General features: G+C 63.5%; 4 protein-coding genes across 8 annotated transcripts in view; 3 read left to right on the forward strand and 1 right to left on the reverse strand.

Annotated features, from left to right (window-relative positions):
- The first annotated feature begins 227 nt into the window (after nt 1-227).
- On the forward strand, nt 228-3,952 carry LOC135460299 (RNA-binding protein 4B-like). Of its 4 annotated transcripts, XR_010443197.1 has the most exons (5): nt 568-632; nt 739-1,160; nt 2,770-3,465; nt 3,544-3,617; nt 3,797-3,952. XR_010443197.1 is itself a non-coding variant. In XM_064737077.1 (4 exons), exons 2-3 carry the CDS (start codon nt 749-751, stop codon nt 3,462-3,464), a joined length of 1,107 nt encoding a protein of 368 aa, XP_064593147.1. In that variant the 5' UTR covers nt 228-251; nt 739-748; the 3' UTR covers nt 3,465; nt 3,544-3,952. The 4 variants fall into 4 exon arrangements, 3 of the variants coding, with proteins under 3 accessions (XP_064593147.1, XP_064593146.1, XP_064593148.1); XM_064737077.1 differs by lacking the exon at nt 568-632 and adding an exon at nt 228-251 and having other exon boundaries at nt 3,544-3,952; XM_064737076.1 differs by having other exon boundaries at nt 3,544-3,952.
- Nucleotides 3,953-4,243: 291 nt separating this feature from the next.
- On the forward strand, nt 4,244-7,542 carry ZNRD2 (zinc ribbon domain containing 2). 2 transcript variants are annotated; one of them, XM_064737020.1, is made up of 5 exons: nt 4,244-4,373; nt 4,720-4,832; nt 4,948-5,017; nt 5,953-6,337; nt 6,752-7,542. In XM_064737020.1, exons 1-4 carry the CDS (start codon nt 4,358-4,360, stop codon nt 6,297-6,299), a joined length of 546 nt encoding a protein of 181 aa, XP_064593090.1. In that variant the 5' UTR covers nt 4,244-4,357; the 3' UTR covers nt 6,300-6,337; nt 6,752-7,542. The 2 variants fall into 2 exon arrangements, with proteins under 2 accessions (XP_064593090.1, XP_064593089.1); XM_064737019.1 differs by lacking the exon at nt 6,752-7,542 and having other exon boundaries at nt 5,953-6,345.
- EHBP1L1 (EH domain binding protein 1 like 1) lies at nt 6,963-18,775 on the forward strand. Its single transcript, XM_064736958.1, has 16 exons — nt 6,963-7,082; nt 8,443-8,562; nt 10,541-10,636; nt 10,731-10,789; nt 11,695-11,862; nt 12,621-12,751; nt 13,241-13,317; nt 13,679-13,833; nt 14,538-14,586; nt 14,680-15,918; nt 15,992-16,057; nt 16,493-16,598; nt 17,149-17,248; nt 17,444-17,517; nt 18,189-18,303; nt 18,583-18,775. The coding sequence occupies exons 1-16, from the start codon at nt 6,963-6,965 to the stop codon at nt 18,668-18,670; spliced, it is 2,763 nt and encodes a 920-aa protein (XP_064593028.1). The 3' UTR covers nt 18,671-18,775.
- Nucleotides 18,776-18,902: 127 nt separating this feature from the next.
- TRPT1 (tRNA phosphotransferase 1) overlaps nt 18,903-21,075 on the reverse strand; it is a 7,604-nt gene continuing 5,431 nt past the window's right edge. The window contains exons 5-7 of the mRNA XM_064737058.1: nt 19,864-19,920; nt 19,644-19,754; nt 18,903-19,094 (exon numbers count right to left, since the gene is read on the reverse strand). Of these exons, the coding sequence (XP_064593128.1) occupies nt 19,036-19,094; nt 19,644-19,754; nt 19,864-19,920 (227 nt within the window). The 3' untranslated portion in view covers nt 18,903-19,035. The remainder of the gene's footprint in view (nt 19,095-19,643; nt 19,755-19,863; nt 19,921-21,075) is intronic.

A 21,075-nucleotide genomic window follows, 5' to 3' on the forward strand; every position in this document is an offset into this window, starting at 1 on the left:
TGCCTTCACGTGCCCTGAAAGCCCCGCCTCCCTTCTTACTTCCGGCGCGCCACCTCTCCCTATTGGCCACCGCGAGGGCGGGAACGCCGCTTTGTGCAAGACGCTGTCTGGACCGCCTCTGGGCGGGGTTTCGCAGCGCTTTGACCAATCGTGTCGCACCGTTTTGCCGCTCTCGGCCAATCAGCGCGCGCGGTGGGCGGGGCCCCGCGTGAGGCGGCTACCGCCATTTTGTTGCCGTCATCGAGTACCGGGTGAGGGGGTGCGCGGTGAGACTCGGGGGGCCCCGGGGCGGGCACGGGTGGGATCGGGAGGAGCGGAGAAGGACCAGGGTCCTGCTGTCTGTGGGGGAGCATTGCACGGGATCCCGCGGCCTCGGGAAGGCGCCTGGAGGGGGCTCAGACCCGGGATGGGAGCGGGATGAGGTCTGAGGGAGACCCGGGTGCCCCTCCATGGGCTGGGGGCTCACGGAGCACAACCGGGGCTGAGACTCCGCTCGGGACCCTGGAGGTCTCCCGGCTCGTTATGAGGAGCCCGGGCTCGGGGGACTCTCCTGAAGGGGGTCTCTGCTTCAGGGTGCCCTGAGGGGTGAGGGGGATCCCATCGGGAATCAGCCGGAGGAGGATCCATGAAAGGTGCGGGGAACCTTCCCCATTCCCGGAGCGGCTCCGACCCCTCAGCAGGACCGGGGGTTGTGCGGGGAGGGTCTCACCGAGCCACCCTTTCCCTGGCACCCCTCAGGCTGGTCGCGATGGTGAAGCTGTTCATCGGGAACCTGCCGCGGGAGGCGACGGAGCAGGAGATCCGCTCCCTGTTCGAGCAGTACGGGAAGGTGCTGGAGTGCGACATCATCAAGAACTACGGCTTCGTGCACATCGAGGACAGGACGGCGGCCGAGGACGCCATCCGCAACCTGCACCACCACAAGCTGCACGGCGTCTGCATCAATGTGGAGGCCAGCAAGAACAAGAGCAAAGCCTCCACCAAGCTGCACGTGGGCAACATCAGCCCCGCCTGCACCAACCTAGAGCTGCGCGCCAAGTTCGAGGAGTACGGCCCCGTCATCGAATGTGACATCGTCAAGGACTACGCCTTCGTGCACATGGAGCGGGCCGAGGATGCCGTGGAGGCCATCCGGGGGCTGGACAACACCGAGTTCCAAGGTGAGCCCTGGGGAGGTTGTGATCTGGGAGGATTTTTGCTGATTTTTGGTGTTACCGGCCCCACTCTGTGATTGGTGCTGTGTTTGGAGCCTCTTCTCGTCCTAGAGCGCCAGAATTTGGCTCTGGGGATGGTGGCAGGCGCTGTCCCCATGCCCTTGTCCAGTGTCAGGGCTGGGGACACTGTGGTGGCTCCATGTTGGGGCAGAGTGGCTCCACAGCACTGGAGTTTGTAGGAATTCTGGGAGATTTACCCAAAACTGGTTGGTCAGGCTGAGCTCTGCCTCTGAGGCCACCTCATGGGATTGGTGGGGTCCCTTTGCTGCTGGAATTTTGAGGAAAACGGGGCTGGGAGCCAACGCTGTGTCCCATTGACTCCCGTTGTCCCATTGGCTCCCATTGTCCCCAAGTCCTGCCTGGAACCACAGGGACCCCCCTTGTCTGCGGGGCCTGGTGCCCACCCTGGTGGCTCCTGTCACCTCCCACCCTCAGCAGTGCCAGGGATGGCTCTCGGGGGTCCCCATGGCTGCTGCCACCTCTTGGGGGTCCCTTGGTGCTGGTGCCGTTTCTGGGGATCCTATGGACCACCAGCCCCAACCCACCACGGTCTCAAATGTTCTGATCCTTGATATCATTTAATCTTGGTGTGATAATTAAATAATTTAATGACAAAACAATGGCTGGAGTTTGTGCCTCTGACAGGGACCCCAAACAAAGCAGCTCCTGGGCTTTCATCTCCTCGGGCTGTGCGCAGGAAGGTCTGGGGGTTGTCACCTCCTCCATGTCCCCAATTGTCCCTCACCTGGGTGGGCCACAGGTGGCTCTTAGGGGTCCCCAAGGGGTGGTGGCGGTTCTGGGGAACCCCACAGTGCCAGGGTGATTCTGGGGGTCACCAACGGTGCCAGGGTGACACTGAGGGGACCCACACAGAGTGCCAGTGCCAGGGATGGTCCTTGGGGACATCACAGTGCGGTGCCAGCCCTGTGTGACCCCGCAGTGCCAGAGCAGGGGGCGGCTCTGGGGGTCTCTGTGCCTGGTGCTGGTGTGAGCGCAGTTCTGGGGGATCCCACGGCCTTGTGCCAGTGCTGGGATCAATTCTGGGGGACCTCACGGCCTGGTGCCAGTGCTGGGATCAATCATGGGGGACCTCACGGCCTGGTGCCAGTGCTGGGATCAGTCTGGGGGACCCCATGGTCCGATGTCGGGGTGATTCCAGGGAATCCTGCTGCCCAATGCCTGTGGCAGTGGGGCATCCCATGGGCTAATGACAGCACCAGGGTGGCTCTGAGGATCCCATGGCCTGGTATCAGGGTGACTCCAGGGCATCCCATGGCCCAATGCCCAAGGCTCTGGGGGATCCCACGGCCTGATGTCGGTGTTGAGGTGACTCTGGAGGATCCTCTGGCCCAATACCTGTGGCAGTGGGGGATCCCATGGCCTGATGTCACTGTCAGGGTGGCTCCAGGGATCCCACTGCCCGATGCCCGAGGCTCTGGGGATCCCATGGCCCAATATCAGGGTGGCTCCAGGGATCCCACTGCCCGATGCCCGAGGCTCCGGGCCAGGCTGGGCGCGGTGCCCGGGGGTGACGCCGCGTCTCCCTCTCCCCAAGGCAAGCGGATGCGCGTGCAGCTGTCCACCAGCCGGCTGCGGACGGCGCCCGGGATGGGAGACAAGAGCGGCTGCTACCGCTGCGGGAAGGAGGGGCACTGGTCTAAGGAGTGCCCGGTCGATCGCCCGGGGCAAGTGGCGGACTTTGCCGAGGCCTATAACGAGCAGTACGGAGCCGTGCGCACTCCCTACACCGCGGGCTATGGGGAGACCGTGTATTACGATGAGGCCTACGGCGGGATGGCCGACTACTACAAGCGCTACCGCGTCCGCTCCTACGCCACGGCCTCGGCGTACGACGCCTACGCGGAGCAGACCATGGCCCAGTACTCCCAGTACGCCCAGTACTCCCAGGTCCAGTCCTCGGCCATGGCCGCCACCACGGCCATGGCCGGCCGCATCCCCACCACCTTAGACGCGTACGACCGAGCGCTGCTGCCCACCCCGGGCGCGGCGGCCGCCGTCGCCGCCGCCGCCGCCACCGCCGCGGCCGCCGCCGCGTCCTCCACGTATTACACCCGGGACAGGAGCCCCCTGCGCCGCACGGCCGCCGCGGCCAGCACCGTCGGAGAGGCGTACACGTACGAGCGTGGGCAGCTGTCGCCCGTCTCCTCGGTGGCCCGGGCGTCCCTCTACGACATGCAGCGCTTCGGGCAGGATCTCTACATGGAGCGGGCGCGGTACTCCATCTTCTGAGGTGAGAACTGGGGGCTTTTGGCCCTGCCGGGCATCTCCGCTCTGCTGGCGCCCGGTAACGGCATTTCCCCCCGCCCAGGATCACTGCAGACCTCCCGGGACTCGCCGCTGTTACCGTGGCTCCACAGCCCCTGGATATTGCCACCGTGCCAGGTCAGACGGGCCCCAGGTCGCTGCCGCCGCCGCGTCCCCTCCCTGTCACCGGGACCCCCGTCCCCACCGGAGCCGCCTGAGCCGCCACGTCCCAGCGCCCGCGTGTCCCCGCGTCTCCCCGGTTGTTCCTGAGTGTCCCCATGTCCCCCATGTCCCCTCACCTCTCTGCTCTCTTCCAGGTGTGGCGGCCTCGGATGGAGCCCTGTCCCCCCCGCCTGCGCCCCCCCTTTTTGTACGGAGCTTCCCCAGAGTCCCCCCCACTCTTCTGCCCGGGTGGGGGCACCCCCGGCCTCACCCGCCCCTTTGCCAGCAAAATAAACATTTTCACATTTTCACCGATTGCTGTCACCGATTTCTGTCACCGAATTTCCGTGCCTGAGCCGTGGGGGGCGGAGTCTGAGATGGGCGGGGCCGGTTCTGTCCAATCAGCGCGCAGCGCTATCCGGAATTTTTGAAATCCCGCGCGAAATATGCAAATCAGCTCTGTTCGGGAGAATGCAAATAGGGGGCCTGAGCGGCGAATCAGATTGCTGGAAGGAATGGGCGTGGTCTATGGCGGGAGGGAGGCGGGGTTATGCAAATTTACGCCGCACGGGGGCTCCGACCCCATTTCAGTCACGCGCCCTGGGACTTATTTGCCGCCCGGAATTTATTTCACAAATTCGCGTCGCTGTTTCTGCCCGGAATTCTGTGTTGTGTTACGTCACTTCCGCCGCGACGCCGTCTCCGCAGCGACCATCATGGCGTTGAACGGCGGTGAGGCACCGGCGGGACCCCCCGGGGCGCGGATCCCTCCCGGGACCCCCCCCTGACCACCGGGAGCCAGCCCGGAACCCCCACCCGCCACCGGGACCGCGCCGAGCCCTGAGAATCCTCTCCTTGACCCTCTCCGCCATTACCGGGACCTTCCCGGGACCCCCCCCCCGCCATCCCAGGGCCGCCCCGTGACCCTCCCGTTCCCCTTCCCGCCGGTCCGAGTCCCCTCCAGCTCATCCCAGTCCCCCTTCACCCGCTCTCCCCGCGGTTTGGGACCCCTCCGGTAACCGAGACCCCTCCTCCGGTAACCGAGACCCCTCCCCGGTAACCGGGTACTCCCCCCTAGGCATGGACGAGGCCGAGGCGCGGCGGGAGCGGCTGGACCGGGCGAGCCGGGCCATGGGGGCGCTGCTGCTCCGGGGGTACCGAATGTTGGGGAGCTCCTGCCCGGAGTGCGGGGTGAGCGGGGGGGGAGCACCGGGACCCCCCCCCGGGACCCCCCCGGGAATTGGGCGGTACCGGAGGGGGTGGGGGAGGGGTCCCGGTCCCCCGTGACCCCCCCGTGCCCCCACAGACGATTCTGCTGCAGGACAAGGAGCAGCGGCTGCTGTGCGTGAGCTGCCAGGACCCCGAGCAGGGACACGGTGCGGGATGGGGGAAAATGGGGAATTTGGGGGAAAATGGGGAATTTGGGGAGGAAATTGGGGATTTTGGGGGTTGGGGGGGCGGGAATTGGGGAATTTTGGGGGGAAATTGGGGAATTTGGGGTGAGGGAAATGGAGAGTTTGGGGGGGATGGATTTGGGATTTTGGGGGGGGAATTCAGGATTTTGGGGAGGAGGGAATTGGGGATTTTTGGGGAGGGAAATTGGGGATTTTGAGTTGGAGATTTGGGGATTTTGGGTGGGGAAATTGGGGATTTTGGGTGGGTGGGGGATTGGGGAATTTGGGGCAGGAATTGGGGATTTTGAGTTGGGGATTTGGGATTTTTGGGTGGGGGGAATTGGGGATTTGGGGGGGGACTTGGAGATTTTGAGTAGGGGAAAATTCAGGATTTTGGGGGATGGAAATTGGGGATTTTGAGGGGAGGAATTGGCGAATTTGAGGGGGAATTGGGGATTTTTGTGGGAAGAATTCTGTTTTTTGGGGGGACAGTGGTGATTTTTGGGAGGAATTGGGGATTTTGAGGGCGGAGAATTGGGAATTTTGTGGGGGAGCAACTCGGGCTTTTGGAGGGGGGGAAATTTGGGATTTTGGGAGGAAAATTGGGAATTTTGGGGGAAAAATTCTTTTTTTGGGGGGGGGAAATTTAGGATTTTGGGCGATGGGAATTGGAGATTTTGGGTAGGGGGAAACTCAGCATTTTGTGGGGTGGAAATTGGCGATTTTGAGCGCGGAGGGGGAACTCAGGATTTTGGGGTGAAGAATTGGGAGATTTTTGGGGGAGGAATTGGGGAATTTGAGGGGGGTGGGCTGGAAATTTTTTGGCAATTTTGCACCTGACCGGATTCGGGGGTGAGGTGGGAGAACCCCAAAGGTTTTGTGCCCCCTCCTCACCTCCCCCCCTTCCCCTCCCGCAGCCGCCGCCCCTCCCTCCGCCCCTCCCCGCCCCGAGCGCTGCGAGGGCGCGGCCGCCGCGTTCCGGGGCTCCCCCCGCCCGGCCCCGGAGCCCCCCGGTGTTGGCGGTACCGATGCCGGTGCCGATGGCGATGGCGGCACCGGGGCCGCGGTGGCGGCGGCGCGGGCGGCGCTGCTGCAGAAGCTGCTCTGGGCGGCGCGGGAGCTGCCCCGCAGCGGCTCCGTGGAGGGCAGCGCCCGCCTCTGCCGCCTGGTGCGGGACTGCGCCCTGGCCCTGCGGGGGCTGCGGGACCTGGAGCCCCCCGGGAGCCACCCGGGACCCCCCTCGGGGCACCCCGAGACTTTCTGAGACCCCCAGAGCCACCCCCGGGGCACCCCGAGACTTTCTGAGACCCCCAGGACATTGTGAGACCCCCGGAGCCACCCCAGGCAATCTGAGACACTCTGAGGCCTCACCCCGGACACCCCCCAGGACACCCTGAGCCCCCCCTGGGCACCCTGAGACCCCCGGGAGCCACCCGGGACCCCCCTCGGGGCACCCCGAGACTTTCTGAGACCCCCAGAGCCACCCCCGGGGCAGGCTGAGGTATTCTGAGACCCGGGACATTCTGAGAGCCCCGGTGCCACCCCAGGGCAATCTGAGACCCCTGAGCCTCACCCCGGACACCCCCCAGGACACCCTGAGACCCCCCGGGCACCCTGAGCCACCCGGGACCACCCTCAGGGCACCCCGAGACATTCTGAGACCCCAAGAGCCACCCCCGGGGCAGGCTGAGGTATTCTGAGACCCCCAGGACATTGTGAGACCCCCGGGAGCCACCCCAGGGCAATCTGAGACCCCCTGAGCCTCACCCCGGACACCCCCCAGGACACCCTGAGACCCCCCCTGGGCACCCTGAGACCCCGGGACCCCCTTCAGGGCACCCCAAGACATTCTGAGACCCCCGGGACATTGTGAGACCCCCAGGAGCCACCCCAGACCCACCCAGGACTGTCTGAAACCCCCCCTAGGATGCCCCGAGACCCCCAGGATACCCTGGGAGCCACCCTGGACCCCTCCCTGGGATTCCCTGAGACCCCCGGGAGCCACCTCAGAGCCCCCCCAGGACACGGCTCCAGATTAAACACCCGGGTTTGGTGTGAAATGGGAGTTTTAAAAGTGATTGATGTAAAATAAATTTTATATGAAAGGGTTTGGTATAAAAGAGATTTGATATAAAATGAATTTGGGATGAAGGGTTTGATAGAAAAGGGTTTGATATAAAAGGGTTTGATAGAAAAGGGTTTGATAGAAAAGGGTTTGATTTAAAGGGGTTTAATACAAATTTGGTATAACAGGGTTCGGCGTGCAGTTTGGGATAAAAGGGATTGATATAAAATAAATTTTATATAAAAGGGTTTGAAGTAAAAGGGATTTTATAGAAAAGAATTCTATATAAAAGGGCTTGGGATAAAAGGAGTTTGACATAAAATTATTTGATAGAAATTGGATATAAAAGGGTTTGGTCTGAAAGGTTTGGTATAAAAAGTTTTTGGTGTGAAAATTATATAGAATAATTTTATATAAAAGGGATTTGATAGAAAAGACTGATATAAAAGGGATTTGGGATAAAGGGTTTGGGATAAAAGGCATTTTATAGAAAAGGATTTGATACAAATTTGGTATAACGGGGTTCGGTGTGAAATGGAGTTTGGGATAAAAGTGATTGATATAAAATACATTTTATATAGAAGGGTTTGGTATAAAAAGGGAATTTGGGATAAAGGGTTTGATATAAAAGGATTCGACACAAATTTGGTATAAAAGGCATTTTATATTTAGGATTTGGTATAAAGGGATTTAATATAAAATAAATTCCATAGAAAAAGAATTTTGATATACAATAAATTCGGTATAAAAGGGATTTGATATAAAATAAATTGAATATAAAAGGGATTTACTATGAAAGGTTCTGATAGAAATAAATTTGGTATAAAATAAATTCAGTACGAAAGGAACTTGATAAAAAAGTAAACTGGTATAAAATAAATTTGGTTTAAAAGGGGTTCAGTATAAAATGAATTTGATATAAATTGGATGTAAAAGGGATTTGGTTTTCTCTAAAAGGGATTTGGGATAAAAGGGAATTTCTCTAAAAGGGATTTGGGATAAAATCGTTGATTCGGTACCGAACTCGAGCCCAACCCCGACCCCAAACCCCCGGATCCGACCCCAAACCCGCCCCCAAATCCTCTGGGGTGGGGGAGGGGCCGCGCGGTGGGGGTGGGGCCGCCCCTCCCCCCCTCCCCCTCTCCGATTTCCCACGCTGGGGGGGGGGGGGCTTGGGGGGGGTTCGGAGCTGTCGCGACAGATCGCGATCCCTGCAGCGCCCCGGGGGGGGGGGGCGGCGGCTTTGGGGACCCCCGGGGGGGTTTTATTTTGGGGAGGGGTCCCGGGTTTTTTTTTTATTTTTTGAGGGGGTTTATTTTGGAGGTTTTTTTATTTTGGGGAGGGGTCCCGGGGGGTCCATGGGGAGCGTGTGGAAGCGGCTGCAGCGCGCGGGGAAACGCGCGGCCAAAGTTCGCTTCGAGGCCACGCTGGAGGAGCTGCTGGTGGAGGGGGGGGGCAGCTGGTGAGTGACCCCCCCCCCACACCCCCACCCCGGACACCCCCAAATCCCCCCCGGGACCCCCGACCCACCGGGACCCCCCCAAAGTCCGTGGGAGTTTCCAAATCTTCTGCGATTCAACCCAAATTCGTGAGAACCCCCCCAAAAAAAAACAACCCCGGGACCCCCCCAAATCGCCCCCGGACCCCACCGGGACCCCCCCAAAATCCGTGGGAATTCCCAAATCTTCTGAGATTCCCCCCAAATTTGTGAGACGCCCCCCCCGGGACCCCCCCCCCCAAAATCTCCGGGAATTCCCAAATCTTCCAGGATTCCCCCCAAATTCCGTGGGTTCTGCCCCCACAAAGAAAAACCCCGGAGACCCCCACGGGACCCCCCCCACGGACACCCCCAAATTCTCGTGGATGCCCCCGACCCGCTGGGATCCCCCCCCCAAAATCCGTGGGAATTTCCAAATTTTCTGGGCTTCACCTCGAATTTGTGGGACCGCAATCCCTCGGGACCACCCCAAAAATTTCTGGGAATTCCGAAATTTTCTGGGATTCCCCCCCAAATTTATGGGACCCCACCCCCCCCCCCAAAAAACCCTTGGGACCCACCCGGGACCCCCCCCCCCAAATTAATGGAATTTCCCCCCAAAACTCCCCCGGGACCCCCCCCAATCCTCTGAGACCCCCCCCAAGTGTGGGGGAGGGACCCCAAACCCCCCCCAGGAACCCCCAAAATCTCTGAGACCCCCCCCCAAAAAAACCACAGGACCCCTCCCAGAAAAAAACCTCCGAGAACCCTCGGACCCCCCCAAAACCCCCCAGGGACCCCTCAAATCAACGACCCCCCCCAAAAAAATCCCTGGGGACCCCCCCAGGACCCCCCAAAATTCCCCCTCCGGGTTAATTTTGAGTATAAAATGTCCATAAATGGGGTCGGGTTAAAAATAACGCCAAGGGGGGGGGGGAGGGAGAACCCCCCCTGCCCATCCCCCCCCAGGGGTGTCCGGTTTCCCCCCCCGGCCCCAAATTTAGCCGTGACCCCCCTCGGTGGGTGGGGGAGGGGAGGGGGCGCGGTTTGGGGGTCCCGAGGGGGGGGGGGGGCATCAATTTTGGGGGGGGGCGTCAATTTGGGGGTGTTGGAGTGGGGGGAGGGGGAGATTTTGGGGGTCTTGGGGAGGGTGGGGGGCGGTTTGGGGGGGTCCTGACGCCCCCTGCCCCCCCTCAGGACCCCCGACAGACTGACCGTGGTGTGGAGCCGGCGGCAGCGCAGGGTCTGCTCCAAGGTGGGGAGGGGTCCTGGGGGCATTTTGGGGGGTCCCGGGGGGGGTTTATGGGGGTCTCGGTGGGTTTTGGGGGTCCTTGGGGGGGAGGTCCCTGGGGGATTTGTGGAGGTCCTGGTGGGTTTGGAGGGTCCGTGGGGGTGTTTGAGGGGGTCCTGGTGGGGTTTGGGGGGGGTCCCAGGGGGTTTTGAGGGGTCTCAGTGGGGTCTGGGGGGTCCTGGAGGGGGGTCCTGGGGGGGTCTCGGTGGGGTTTGGGGGGGTCCTGGGGGGGTTTAGGGGGGTCCTGGGGGGATTTGGGGGTCTCTGATGGGGGGTGCAGCCCCACAGGTGAGAGCTGGGGAGGTTCTGGGGGGGTCTTTGGGGGTCTCTGGGGAGCCCGGGGGGGGTGGGGATGACTGGGGGGGGGGGGTCATGGGTGGTTTTGGGGGGGTTTTTAGGGGGCATCACGGATGGTTTGGGGGTCCTGAGGGGGTCAGGGTTGGTTTGGGGGTCTCGGATGGTTCCGGGAGGGGTCAGGGATGGTTTGGGGGGATCAGGGTTGATTTGGGGGGGTTCCGGAGGGTTTTGGGGGGTCCCTGAACGGGGGGTGCAGCCCCGCAGGTGGCAGCCGAGGGGTCAGGGATGGTTTGGGGGTCCCGGGGGGGTCCCGGGGGGCTCAGGGTTGGTTTGGGGGTCCCGGGGGGTTTTGGGGGTCCCTGACGGGGGGTGCAGCCCCGCAGGTGGCAGCCGGGCATCCAGGACCCGCGGCGGGGCATGGTGGTCTGGGTGGTGCCCGAGACCCTCGAGGTGGTCGTGACCCTGTACCGGGTACGTGCGACCCCCCCGGACCCCCCCCCCGTGTCCCCAAACCCCCCCCGATGTGTCCCCAACCCCCCCCAGTGACCCCCCCGTGCCCCCCCAGGACCCCCAGGCCGCCGCCTTCGATGACAAAACCTGGAACTTCCTCGTGGTCAATGTGAGAGGGGCGGGGACCCCCAAAAATGGGGAGGGGGCCCAAAAATGGGGAGGGGACCCCAAAAATGGAGGGGACTCCAAAAACGGGGGGAGGGCACAACAGGAACAATGGGGGGGAAACCGGGGGGTCCTTGGGGGTCCCTGGGGGTCCCCTGGGTGACATTGGGGTCCCTTGGGGTGGGGGATATTGGGGTCCCCTGGCTGTCCCCAGCTGTCCCCGTGCCCCAGCCCGTGGTGTCCCCGAGCTGTCCCCAATGTCCCCTGGGTGTCCCTGGTTGTCCCCAGCTGTCCCCATGCCCTAACCTGCGATGTCCCCAGCTGTCCCCAGCTGTCCCATCTGTCCCCGGTGTCCCTCAACTGTCCCCAATATCCCCAGGTGTCCCCAGCTGTCCCCGGTGTCCCCAATATCCCCAATATCCCCATCTGTCCCCGGTGTCCCCATCTGTCCCCATCTGTCCCAGCTGTCCAAATCTGTCCCCAGCTGTTCCCCAGCTGTCCCCAGTCTCCCCATCTGTCCCAGTGTCCCCAGCTGTCCCCATCTGTCCCCGGTGTCCCCATCTGTCCCTGGGTATCCGTGGCTGTCCCCAGCTGTCCCCAGTGTCCCCAGCTGTCCCCAGCTGTCCCAGCTGTCCCCAGTGTCCCCAGCTGTCCCCAGTGTCCCCATCTGTCCCCGTGTCCCCAGCTGTCCCCAGTGTCCCCACGCGGTCCCCGGTGTCCCCAGGCTGTCCCCAGAGTGTCCCCATCTGTCCCTGTCCCAGTGTCCCCAGCTGTCCGGGTGTCCCCATCTGTGCCCGCTGTGTCCCCAGCTGTCCAGCTGTGGGTCTCCCAGCGGTCCCGGTGGTCCCCATGTCCCTGTCCCTCGGGTCCCCCATCCCGGTCCCACGTGTCCCGTGTCGCTGCGTGCGCGGTGTCCGGGGCCGGCGCTCGGTGGTGGCCGCGGCCCCACTGGAGCTGGGGCGCCTGGCGGGGGTTGGGGACACGGCCCTGTCCCTGTCCCTGCGGCCCCGCACACGCAAGGTGACAACGGCGACGCTGCGGCTGCGGCTGCGCGGGCTCGTCCTCATGGAGGGACACCCCACGTACGGCTTGGGGACATCGGGGGGACATTGGGGACATTGGGGGGATTTGGGACATTGGGGGGATTTGGGACATTGGGGCATTGGAGACATTGGGGAATGGGGAGGGGGACATTGGGGACATCAGGGGACATTGGGGACATTGGGGACATCAGGGGAACATTGGGAGATTGGGGAACTTGAAGGGACATCAGGGACATCATGGGGACGGGGGGACATGGGGACATCTGGGGACATGGGGACATTGGGGGATTGGGGGACATTGGGGAGACATGAGGGGACATGGGGACATTGAGGGATTTGGGGAATTGGGGGATTGGGAGGGACATTGGGGACATCGAGAGAGGACAGGGGACATTGGGGACGGGGACATTGGGGACATGAGGGGACATCGAGGGACATTGAGGGACAGGGGGACATTGGGAGACATTGGGGAAGGGGAGGACAGTTGGGGACATCGGGGGGACTTGGGGACATCAAGGAGGAATGGGGACAGGGAGAACATTGGGGGATTTGGGACACTGGGGACATTGAGGGGACATTGGGGACATCAGGGGGACTGGGGGACTTGAGGACATTGAGGGGACATTTGGGACATTGGGGACATTGAAGTGACATTGGGGGGACATTGGGGACATCAGGGAGGAACGGGGACATTGGGGACATTGGGGGAATGGTGACACCAGGGGGTCCCCATTGAGGCTGGGGGGGCCTTGGTGACCCCCCCGGTGACCCCCTGGTGACACTGTCCCCCCCCCCAGGGACGAGGACATGCAGAGTGTCACCAGCCTGAGCCCCCCCGGGGACGTGGCCGACCTTGGGGACTTCGAGAGTGACCCCGAGGACGAGGGGGGGACACACAGGGCGGGGGGCGCCACCCCTGCGCCCCGAGGTGTGTCCACAATGTCACCAATGTGTCCCCAGTGTCCCCAACCCCGCCCGGTGTCCCCAATGTGTCCCCAGTGTCCCCAGGTGTCCTCAATGTGTCCCCAATGTCCCACCCACGGTGTCCCAATGTGTCCCCAATGATCCCAAAGTGTCCCAAGTGTCTCCATATGTCCCCAGTGTGTCCCAAATGTGACCTCAAATGTGTCCCAATGTGTTCCCAGTGTGTCCCCAATGTGTCCCCAAATGTCCCAAATGTCCCCAAATGTGTCCCCAATGTGTTCTCCAGAGTGTCCAATGTCCTCAGTGTGTCCCAAATGTCCCAAAGTGTCCCAAGGTGTTCCAATGTGTCCCCAAGTAGTCCCAAAGTGTCCCAAATATGTCCCCAAAGTGTCCCCAATGTCCCCAACCCCCCCCCCCCAGTGTCCCCCCAATTCCGGGGGTGTCTCTGGATTGGGGGGGGGGTCCCTGACCGGCCTCTCCCCCCCCCTCCCAGCGCCCCCTCCCAGCCGGGACCCCCCCAATTTGGGGACACGGAGGGACCCCCCACAGCCCCCCCCCGAAATAACCACGGTGAGTGGGGGGCGGGGACCCCTGAATTGGGGGGGGAGGGGAATGTGGGGACCCCCTCAATGGAGGGGGGGGGGTCCCATGGGAGTTTGGGGGGGTCTCTCTGTGCTGGGGGGGTCTCTGTGTTTTGGGGGTCTCTCTGTATTGAGGGGTCTCTCTATATTGGGGGGGTCTCTCTGTATTGGGGGGGGTCCCTGGGTTTTGGGGCGGGGTCTCTCTGTATTGGGGGTCTCGCTCTATGCTGGGGGATCTCTCTGTATTTGGGGGTCTCTCTGTGTTTTGGGGGTCTCTCTGTATTGGGGGGCTCTCTCTGTATTAGGGGAGGGGTCTCTCGATGCTGACCCCCTCCCCATTTTCCCCCCAGGACCCCCCCGGGGGTCGCGGGGCGCTCCTGGCCTGGTGCCGGGGGGTCACGGCCGGGTACCCGGGGGTCTCCATCGCCGATTTCGGGGGGTCCTGGAGCAGCGGGTTGGGGTTCTGCGCCCTCCTGCACCGGCTGAGACCCCGAGAGATGGAGGGGTGGGGCACTGGGGCAGAGGGAGGGGAGGGCTTGGGGGGTCCTGGGGGGGGTTGGGGACCCTGGGATGTCTGGGGGTTTGGGGGTACATGGAGGGTTGAGGGTCCTGAGGTTGGGGAAACTTGGGGGGGGGTCTGGATGTTTGGGGGAGTCCTGGGGGGTTTGGGGGGTCCTGGGGGTCCTGGAGGTTTGGGAGGAGTGGGGTTTGGGGGACTTGGGGGGGTCCTGGGGGTATTGGGGGGATCCTGGGGGGTTCTGGGGGTTTGGGGGACACATGAAGGTCAGGAAAGTTTGGGAGGGGACATGAAGGGGTTTGGGGGGGATAGGGGGGGATCCTGGGGGGTTTGGGGGGGTCCTGGAGGGTTTAAGGGGGGGTCACAGTTGGATCCTTGGGGTTTTAGAGGGATCTTGGGGGGTCCTGTGTGGTTTGGGGGGTCCTGGGGGGTTCTGTGGGGTTTGGGGGGATCCTGGGGGGGTCCTTGGGGTTTCGGGGGGTCCTGTGGGGTTTGGGGGGGTCCCAGGGGACAGAGAGGACCCCTGGGGGAATTGGGGCACAAGGGGGGCGGTTGAGGAGCAATTTGGGGGTTCACCCATGGATGGGGAGGGGTCAGAGCCCCCCTGAAATGTTGGGGGGACCCTTTTGGGGGGGGGGGGTTGGGTCACTTGGGGACCCCCACAGTGACCAAACCCCCCCCCCTCCCCGCAGTGATTTCAGCGCTCTGGACCCCCGGGACCACCGGGGCAACAACAAACGGGTGCGTGGGGGGGGCCGGGGGGGGGTCCAGGCTTGGGGGTCCCCCCCCACCTTGACCCCCCCCCTCCCCAAATTCCCCTCCCCCCCTCTGCAGGCCTTCGATGCCTTCGCTGCCCTGGGGGTCCCGCGGCTCCTGGACCCCTCGGACATGGAGACCCCCGACAGCCTGGGGGTCATGACCTTCCTCAGCCAGGTCCGGGCAATCCTGGGGACCCCCCCGGGGACCCCCCCGGACCCTCGGAGTGACGTCACCAAGGGGGGGCCCCAAGAGAACCCCCCGGACCCCCAGAGCGGCTCCATCGAGGAGGGGAGACCCCCGGAATCACCGGGTGACGTCATCGAGGGGGGGCCCCAAACGACCCCCCCAGAGACCCCCCCGGACCTTCGGAGTGACGTCATAAAGGGAGGACCCCAAACGACCCCCCAGGGGACACCCCCTGACCCCCTGAGTGACGTCATCGAGGGGGGACCCCAAACCAAACCCCCAGGGAGGCCCTCGGACCTTCGGAGTGACGTCATCGAGGGGGGACCCCAAACGACCCCCCCGGACCTTCAGAGTGACGTCATCGAGGGGGGACCCCAAACGACGCCGCCGGGGACACCCCTAAACCCCCAGAGTGACGTCATCGAGGGGGGACCCCAAACCAAACCCCCAGGGACGCCCCCGGACCTTTGGAGTGACGTCATCGAGGGGGGACCCCAAAAGACCCCCCCGGGGACGCCCCCAGATTCCCGGAGTGACGTCACAGAGGGGGGACCCCAAACGCCCCCTCCAGAAACTCCCCCGGACCTTCAGAGTGACGTCACCGAGGGGAGACCCCAAACGACGCCCCCGGGGACACCCTTAAACCCCCAGAGTGACGTCATCGAGGGGGGGCCCCAAACGACCCCCCCGCGCCCCCAGAGCGGCTCCATTGAGGAGGAGCCCCAAGAGCCCCCCCTGGACCCCCAGATCCCCCCAGAGACCCCAACGGGGACCCCCCAGAAACCCCAAATCAGCGTCAGCGAGGGGGGGCCCCAAGAGACCCCCCCAGACCCCCCCCAGATGGACACAGAGCAGGGGGAGACCCCCCCAGAGCCCCCCATGGAGGGGGAGCCCCCCCAGGACCCCCAAACCGAGACCCTGAATGAGGGGGGGAGCCCCCCCCGGGACCCCCGGCTCGGCCCCGTTGAGGGGGAGCCCCCCCAAGACCCCCCCCCAGTATTTGGGGAGGGGGCGGCAGTGCCCGAGCCCCCCCCCCGCTCCCCCCGGCCCGTGGGGGTGGGGAGGGGTCTCCCCACGCCCCCCCCCCGCTCCAGGAGCTTCCCCCGCCTGCGGGACCCCCCCCCCAAGGTGAGACCCCCCCCCCATCAGAGACCCCCAAAATGCCCCTCCCGAACCCCCCCGACCCCCCCTCTGTCCCCAGGGTGACGTCGGGACCCCCCCAGAGACCCCCAGGGAGCCCCCGGAGACCCCCGAGGAGGAGAGCGGGGTAAGGGGGCACGGGGGGGACATTGGGGACAATGGGGACAGTGGGGGGGACATGGGGACAGTGGGGACAATGGGGACATGGGGAGGGGGGGACATGGGGACAGTGGGGGGGACACTGGGGACAGGGGGAGGGGGACATTGTGAGGAGGGCAGGGACAGCCATGGGTGACACAGAGGTGACACCGATGTCCCCACGGTGACAGGGACAGTGGGTGACACAGGGGTGACACAGAGGTGACACCGATGTCCCCACGGTGACAGGGACAGTGGGTGACACAGGGGTGACACAGGGGTGACACCGATGTCCCCACGGTGACAGGGACAGTGGGTGACACAGAGGTGACACAGAGGTGACACCGATGTCCCCACGGTGACAGGGACAGTGGGTGACACAGGGGTGACACAGGGGTGACACCGATGTCCCCATGGGTGACAGGGACAGTGGGTGACAGCAGAGCTGCTGGCCCTGGAGCAGGAGCAGGCCCGGTTGGACGCTCAGGCCCCGGCGCTGGAGCGGGAACTGCGGGAGCTGATGGACAGCGGTGAGGGGACATTGGGGACACACTGGGGACATTGGGGGGACAGCAAGGACAGGGGGATGTTTGGGACAGGGGCATTGGGGTTTGGGGACAGAGAGGGGTCATTGGGGACATTGGGCATTGAGGACAAGGGAAAGGAGGGACACCAGGGGGACATCGAGGGCACGTGGCCCACAATGTCCCCAATGTCCTTGATGTCCCCAATGTCCCTGATTTCCCCAACGTCCCCAATTTCCCTGATGTCCCCAATCCCCAATATCCCCAATGTCCCCAATGTCCCCATGTCCCCAATGTCCCCATTGTCCCCCAATGTCCCCAGTCCCCCAATGTCCCTGATGTCCCCACTGTACCCAATGTCCCCAACATCCCTAATGTCCCCAATGCCCCAATGTCCCCAATATTCCCTAATATTCCCCAATATCCCCAATCCCCTCGATGTCCCAAATATCCCCCATTGTCCCCAGTCCCCCCGATGTCATCACTGTCCCCAACATCCCCGCTGTCCCCAATCCCCTCATTGTCCCCAACGTCCCCGCTGTCCCCGTGTCCCCAGGCGCGGACCCCGCCCGCGAGGAGCGGCTGCTCCGGGCCTGGTTCTCGCTGGTGCAGCAGCGGAATTTGCTGGTGCGGCGCCAGGACCAGCTGCAGCTGCTGTGAGGGGACAGCGGCGACACCGCGGTGACACCGCGGTGACATCGCTGCGACATCGCCACACTCCCCCCGTGTCCCCTCCCTGTGCCCCCCCCCGGCTCCCGTGTCCGGGATGCTGCGGGAGGGGCTCTGCCAGCCCCGGTGACATCTCCTTGTCCCCTTTTGTCCCCGTTTTTGTCCCCTCGTGTCACCCCCAGGGCGCAGGAGCGGGACCTGGAGCGGCGCTTTGAGCTGCTGAGCCGGGAGCTGCGGGGGCTGCTGGGGACAGAGGGTGCGACAATGGGGACATCGGGGACATCGGGGGGACATCATTGGGGACATTGGGAACAGGGGGGCAGTGGGGCATTGAGGGGACATTGGGGACACTGGGACCTAGAGGGGATATTGGGGATGGGGGGGACATCGGGGGGACATTGGGGACATTGGGAACAGGGGGGCAGTGGGGCATTGAGGGGACACTGGGGACAGGGGAGGACATGGAGACAGAGGGTGCAACATTGGGGACAGGGGGGACACTGGGGACATCGACACTGGGGGGACACTGGGGACATTAGGACATCGAGGGGACACTGGGGACATTGGGACATCGAGGGGACACTGGGGACGTTGGGGGGACATTGGGGATGGGGGAACATTGGGAACATCGAGGGGACATTCTGGACACACTGGGGACGGGGACATTGGGAACAAAGGGTAGGATGGGGACATTGGGGATGGAGAGAACATTGGAGGGGACAGGAGAACATTTGGGGACACTGGGGATGGCAGGAGAACATTTGTGGGGACATCGGGTGGGACATGGGGACATTGGGAACACTTAGGGACATTTGGGGACACAGACACAGCGGGTGCCAGGCACAGAAGGAGGCACCGGGGGGGGGACACAAAGGCATTTGGGGACTTTTTGGGGACATTTGGGGACTTTTTTGGGGACATCCCCAGAGTGGCAGAAGCCGCCGGCGCAGCGCGAACGCGAGCAGCTCTTACTGGAGGAACTGGTGGCACTGGTGAACCGGCGGGACCGGCTGGTGCGGGACCGGCACCGCCGCGAGAGCAGGTGGGGACACCGGGGGACAGCGTGGGGACACCGTGGGGACAGCGTGGGGACACCGGGGGGACACCGGGGGAACACCGGGGAGACAGCGGGGGGACACCGAGGAGGGGTCCCGGCGGGTTTGCGGGGGTCCCGGGAGGGGTTCGGGGGGCTCAGGGGTGGCACAGGGAGCTCCTGGGGGGATTTAGGGCTGTCGAGGGTCTTGAGGTGGATGGGGAGGGGTCCTGGGAGGGGTCCTGGGAGGGGATTTTTGGGGGGTCCAGCCCTGCCCGACCCCCGCAGGGCGCTGGAGGAGGATGAGGAGCTGCGGAGGAGCCTCGAGCCCCGGCGGCGCCGCTTCGGCCGCAGGGAAACGTGCGGGATCTGCTGAGGGACCCCCAAAATCCTCCGGGACCCCCAAAATCCTCCGGGACCCCTCCCCGGGAACCCCCAGATCCCGGTGGATGTGGCAATAAAGGAGAATTTCTGTGTGAAATCCGATGGGGGGAAGCTGGGAGGGACTGGGATGGACTGGGAGGGACTGGGGGGGTCCTGGGTCCCCCCCCCTCACGGTGTTATTTTGGGGGGTGGGTTTGAGCTCTGACCCCTCCATGAGACGCTCGTGGTGTTCAGGGAGCCTTTATTTGAGTCTGTGGGGCCTGGGGGGCTCAGACCCCCCCCAAATCCTTATGGGGGGAGAGGTCGGAACCCCCCAAATTCTTGTTGGAGGGGGGATCAGACCCCTCCCCCAAATCCTCATCCGGGGGTCTCTCCCCCCTTCTCATCCCAGGGTCCGTCCAGGGGCAGTTCACACCCTGGGGGGGGGGGGAGAAAGAAGAGCTGTTGTCATGGCAACGGGACCCCCCCCAAATCCCTGCCCCCCCCAAATCCCAACCCCAGACCCCCCAAACCCTGAGACACCCAAAACCCCCTCAGTGCCCCCCCCAATTCCCCCCAGTTTTGGGGTCCCCCTCAAATCCCAGAGTCCCCTCAAACCCCTCCCCAGCTTTTGGGGTGTCCCTCAAATCCCCCAGTCCCCTCCACCCCTTGAAACCCCCCAATTTTGGGGTCCCCCCAACCTTCCCAGCCCCCCAATTTCATGATCCCTCCCCAAAATCCCTGAATAACCCCCCCCCCCCAAACCCTTTGACCCCCCAAATTTTGGGGTCTCCCCTAAAACCCCCAATCCCACCCCCCAATTTTGGGGTCTCCCCCAAACTCCCCGACCTCTCCAGCCCCCCAACTTTACCATCCCTCCCCAAATCCCTGAATAATCTCCCCAAACCATTTGACCCCCAAATTTTGGGGTCTCCCCCCAAATCCCCCGATCCCACCCCCCAATTTTGGGGTCCCCCCCTCCTCACGGTGCGGCCGCAGCTGCAGAACCCGCAGGAAATATTTGGGGGGGATCCGGCCCTGGGCGTCCCCCGGTGTCAGGATCACCCCGTTGGCCGAGCGGAAAAAGGGGATCCCGTCTGTGGGGAGGGGTCGGGGGGGGTCACACGGACATCGGGGGGGACCCCCCAACATCGGGGACCCCCCCCAAATATCGGGGACACCCCAAAAATCCGGACCCTCCCTCACCCGCCAGCGCGCGGGGGCCGTCGATGATGATGGCGATCTCCGAGTCCGACCTCATCCCTGTGGGGAGGGGGATTTTGGGGGGTCCTGGGGGGTTTTGGGGGGTCCTGGGGGGTTCTGGGGGGTCCTTAGGGGCTACAGAGAGGAGGTTTGGGGGTCTTGAGAAGGATTTGAGGTGTTTGAGGGGTCTTAGGAAGGGATTTTGGGGAGGATTCAGGAAGGATTTTGGGGGGTGCCAAAGGGGTTTGGGAGCTTTGGGGGGTCCTTGGGGGGTTTTGGGGGTCCCTCCTGAGTTTGGGGAGTTTTTGGGGGTTCTCGGGGTTATTTTTGGGGAGGGGTCGCACATCAGGGTCCACCCGCCAGGTGAGTTTGGGGTCTCTGTGGGGTTTGGGGATCTCGGGGGTTTTTGGGGTATCCTGGGGGATTTTTGGGGTATCCCGGGGGAACTTTTGGGGCATCCCAGGAGGAATTTTTGGGGTGTCCCAGGCGGATTTTTGGGCTATCCCGGTGGGGTTTTTTGGGGTATCCCAGGTTTTTTTTTTTTTTTTGTGGGGTTTTCCCGGGGGTTTTTGGGTATCTCGGGGGGGGGGTTTTTTGGGGTTCCCCGGGGGGGTTTTGGGGATGCCCGGGGGGGGGTTTTTGGGGGATTCCCGGGGGAATTTTTGGGGGGTGTCCCGGGGCGGATTTTTGGAGCTCCCCGGAGGAATTTTTGGGGTGTCCAGGGGGGTTTTTTTTGGGGGACCCGGGGGTTTTTAAGTTGCCCCGGGAGATTTTTTTGGGGTGTCCCGGGGGGGTTTTTGGGGGATTTTTTTTTGGGGGGGGGTCTCTCACCGCTGCGCACGCCCGGGTCCCCCGCAGCCCCCCCGCCAGGTGCCCGGTGTTGCCGCCCCCTGGGGGGCAGCCCCCCCGCCCGGGCGGGCCCACAGGCGGCGCCGTGCCGTGGGGCCCGGGGGGGGGGGCAGCCCTCGGGGCGCACGGGGGGTCACTCCCAAACCGGCACCTGCGACCCCCCCCCGGACACCCCCCTGGAGTGGGTGAGACCCCCAAAAAACCCAACCCCATCCCCCAAAATCCCACCCAGATCTCTAAATTCCCCCCCCCGGGATTCCCAAAAACCAACCTCAATCCCCAAAAACCAACCCCGGGAAACCCCAAAAAACCAACCCTGGGGTTTCCCAAAATCCCAAACCCCCATCCCCAAAATCCAAAAACCCT

The sequence above is a fragment of the Zonotrichia leucophrys genome, unplaced genomic scaffold (assembly GCF_028769735.1).
Source record: "Zonotrichia leucophrys gambelii isolate GWCS_2022_RI unplaced genomic scaffold, RI_Zleu_2.0 Scaffold_34_1600103, whole genome shotgun sequence".
Classification (NCBI taxonomy): Eukaryota; Metazoa; Chordata; class Aves; order Passeriformes; family Passerellidae; genus Zonotrichia; species Zonotrichia leucophrys.

Coding starts and splice junctions, on each gene's coding strand:
- EHBP1L1 (XM_064736958.1), top strand. CDS start 6,963: ATGCCCCGAGACCCCCAGGATACCCTGGGAGCCACCCTGGACCCCTCC. Junction 14,587..14,679: donor ACCGGGGCAACAACAAACGG/GTGCGTGGGGGG, acceptor CCCCCTCTGCAG/GCCTTCGATGCCTTCGCTGC. Junction 18,304..18,582: donor CGGCACCGCCGCGAGAGCAG/GTGGGGACACCG, acceptor CGACCCCCGCAG/GGCGCTGGAGGAGGATGAGG.
- ZNRD2 (XM_064737020.1), top strand. Junction 4,833..4,947: donor GCTCCTGCCCGGAGTGCGGG/GTGAGCGGGGGG, acceptor GTGCCCCCACAG/ACGATTCTGCTGCAGGACAA. Junction 5,018..5,952: donor GGACCCCGAGCAGGGACACG/GTGCGGGATGGG, acceptor CCCCTCCCGCAG/CCGCCGCCCCTCCCTCCGCC.
- LOC135460299 (XM_064737077.1), top strand. CDS start 749: ATGGTGAAGCTGTTCATCGGGAACCTGCCGCGGGAGGCGACGGAGCAG. Junction 1,161..2,769: donor GGACAACACCGAGTTCCAAG/GTGAGCCCTGGG, acceptor CCTCTCCCCAAG/GCAAGCGGATGCGCGTGCAG.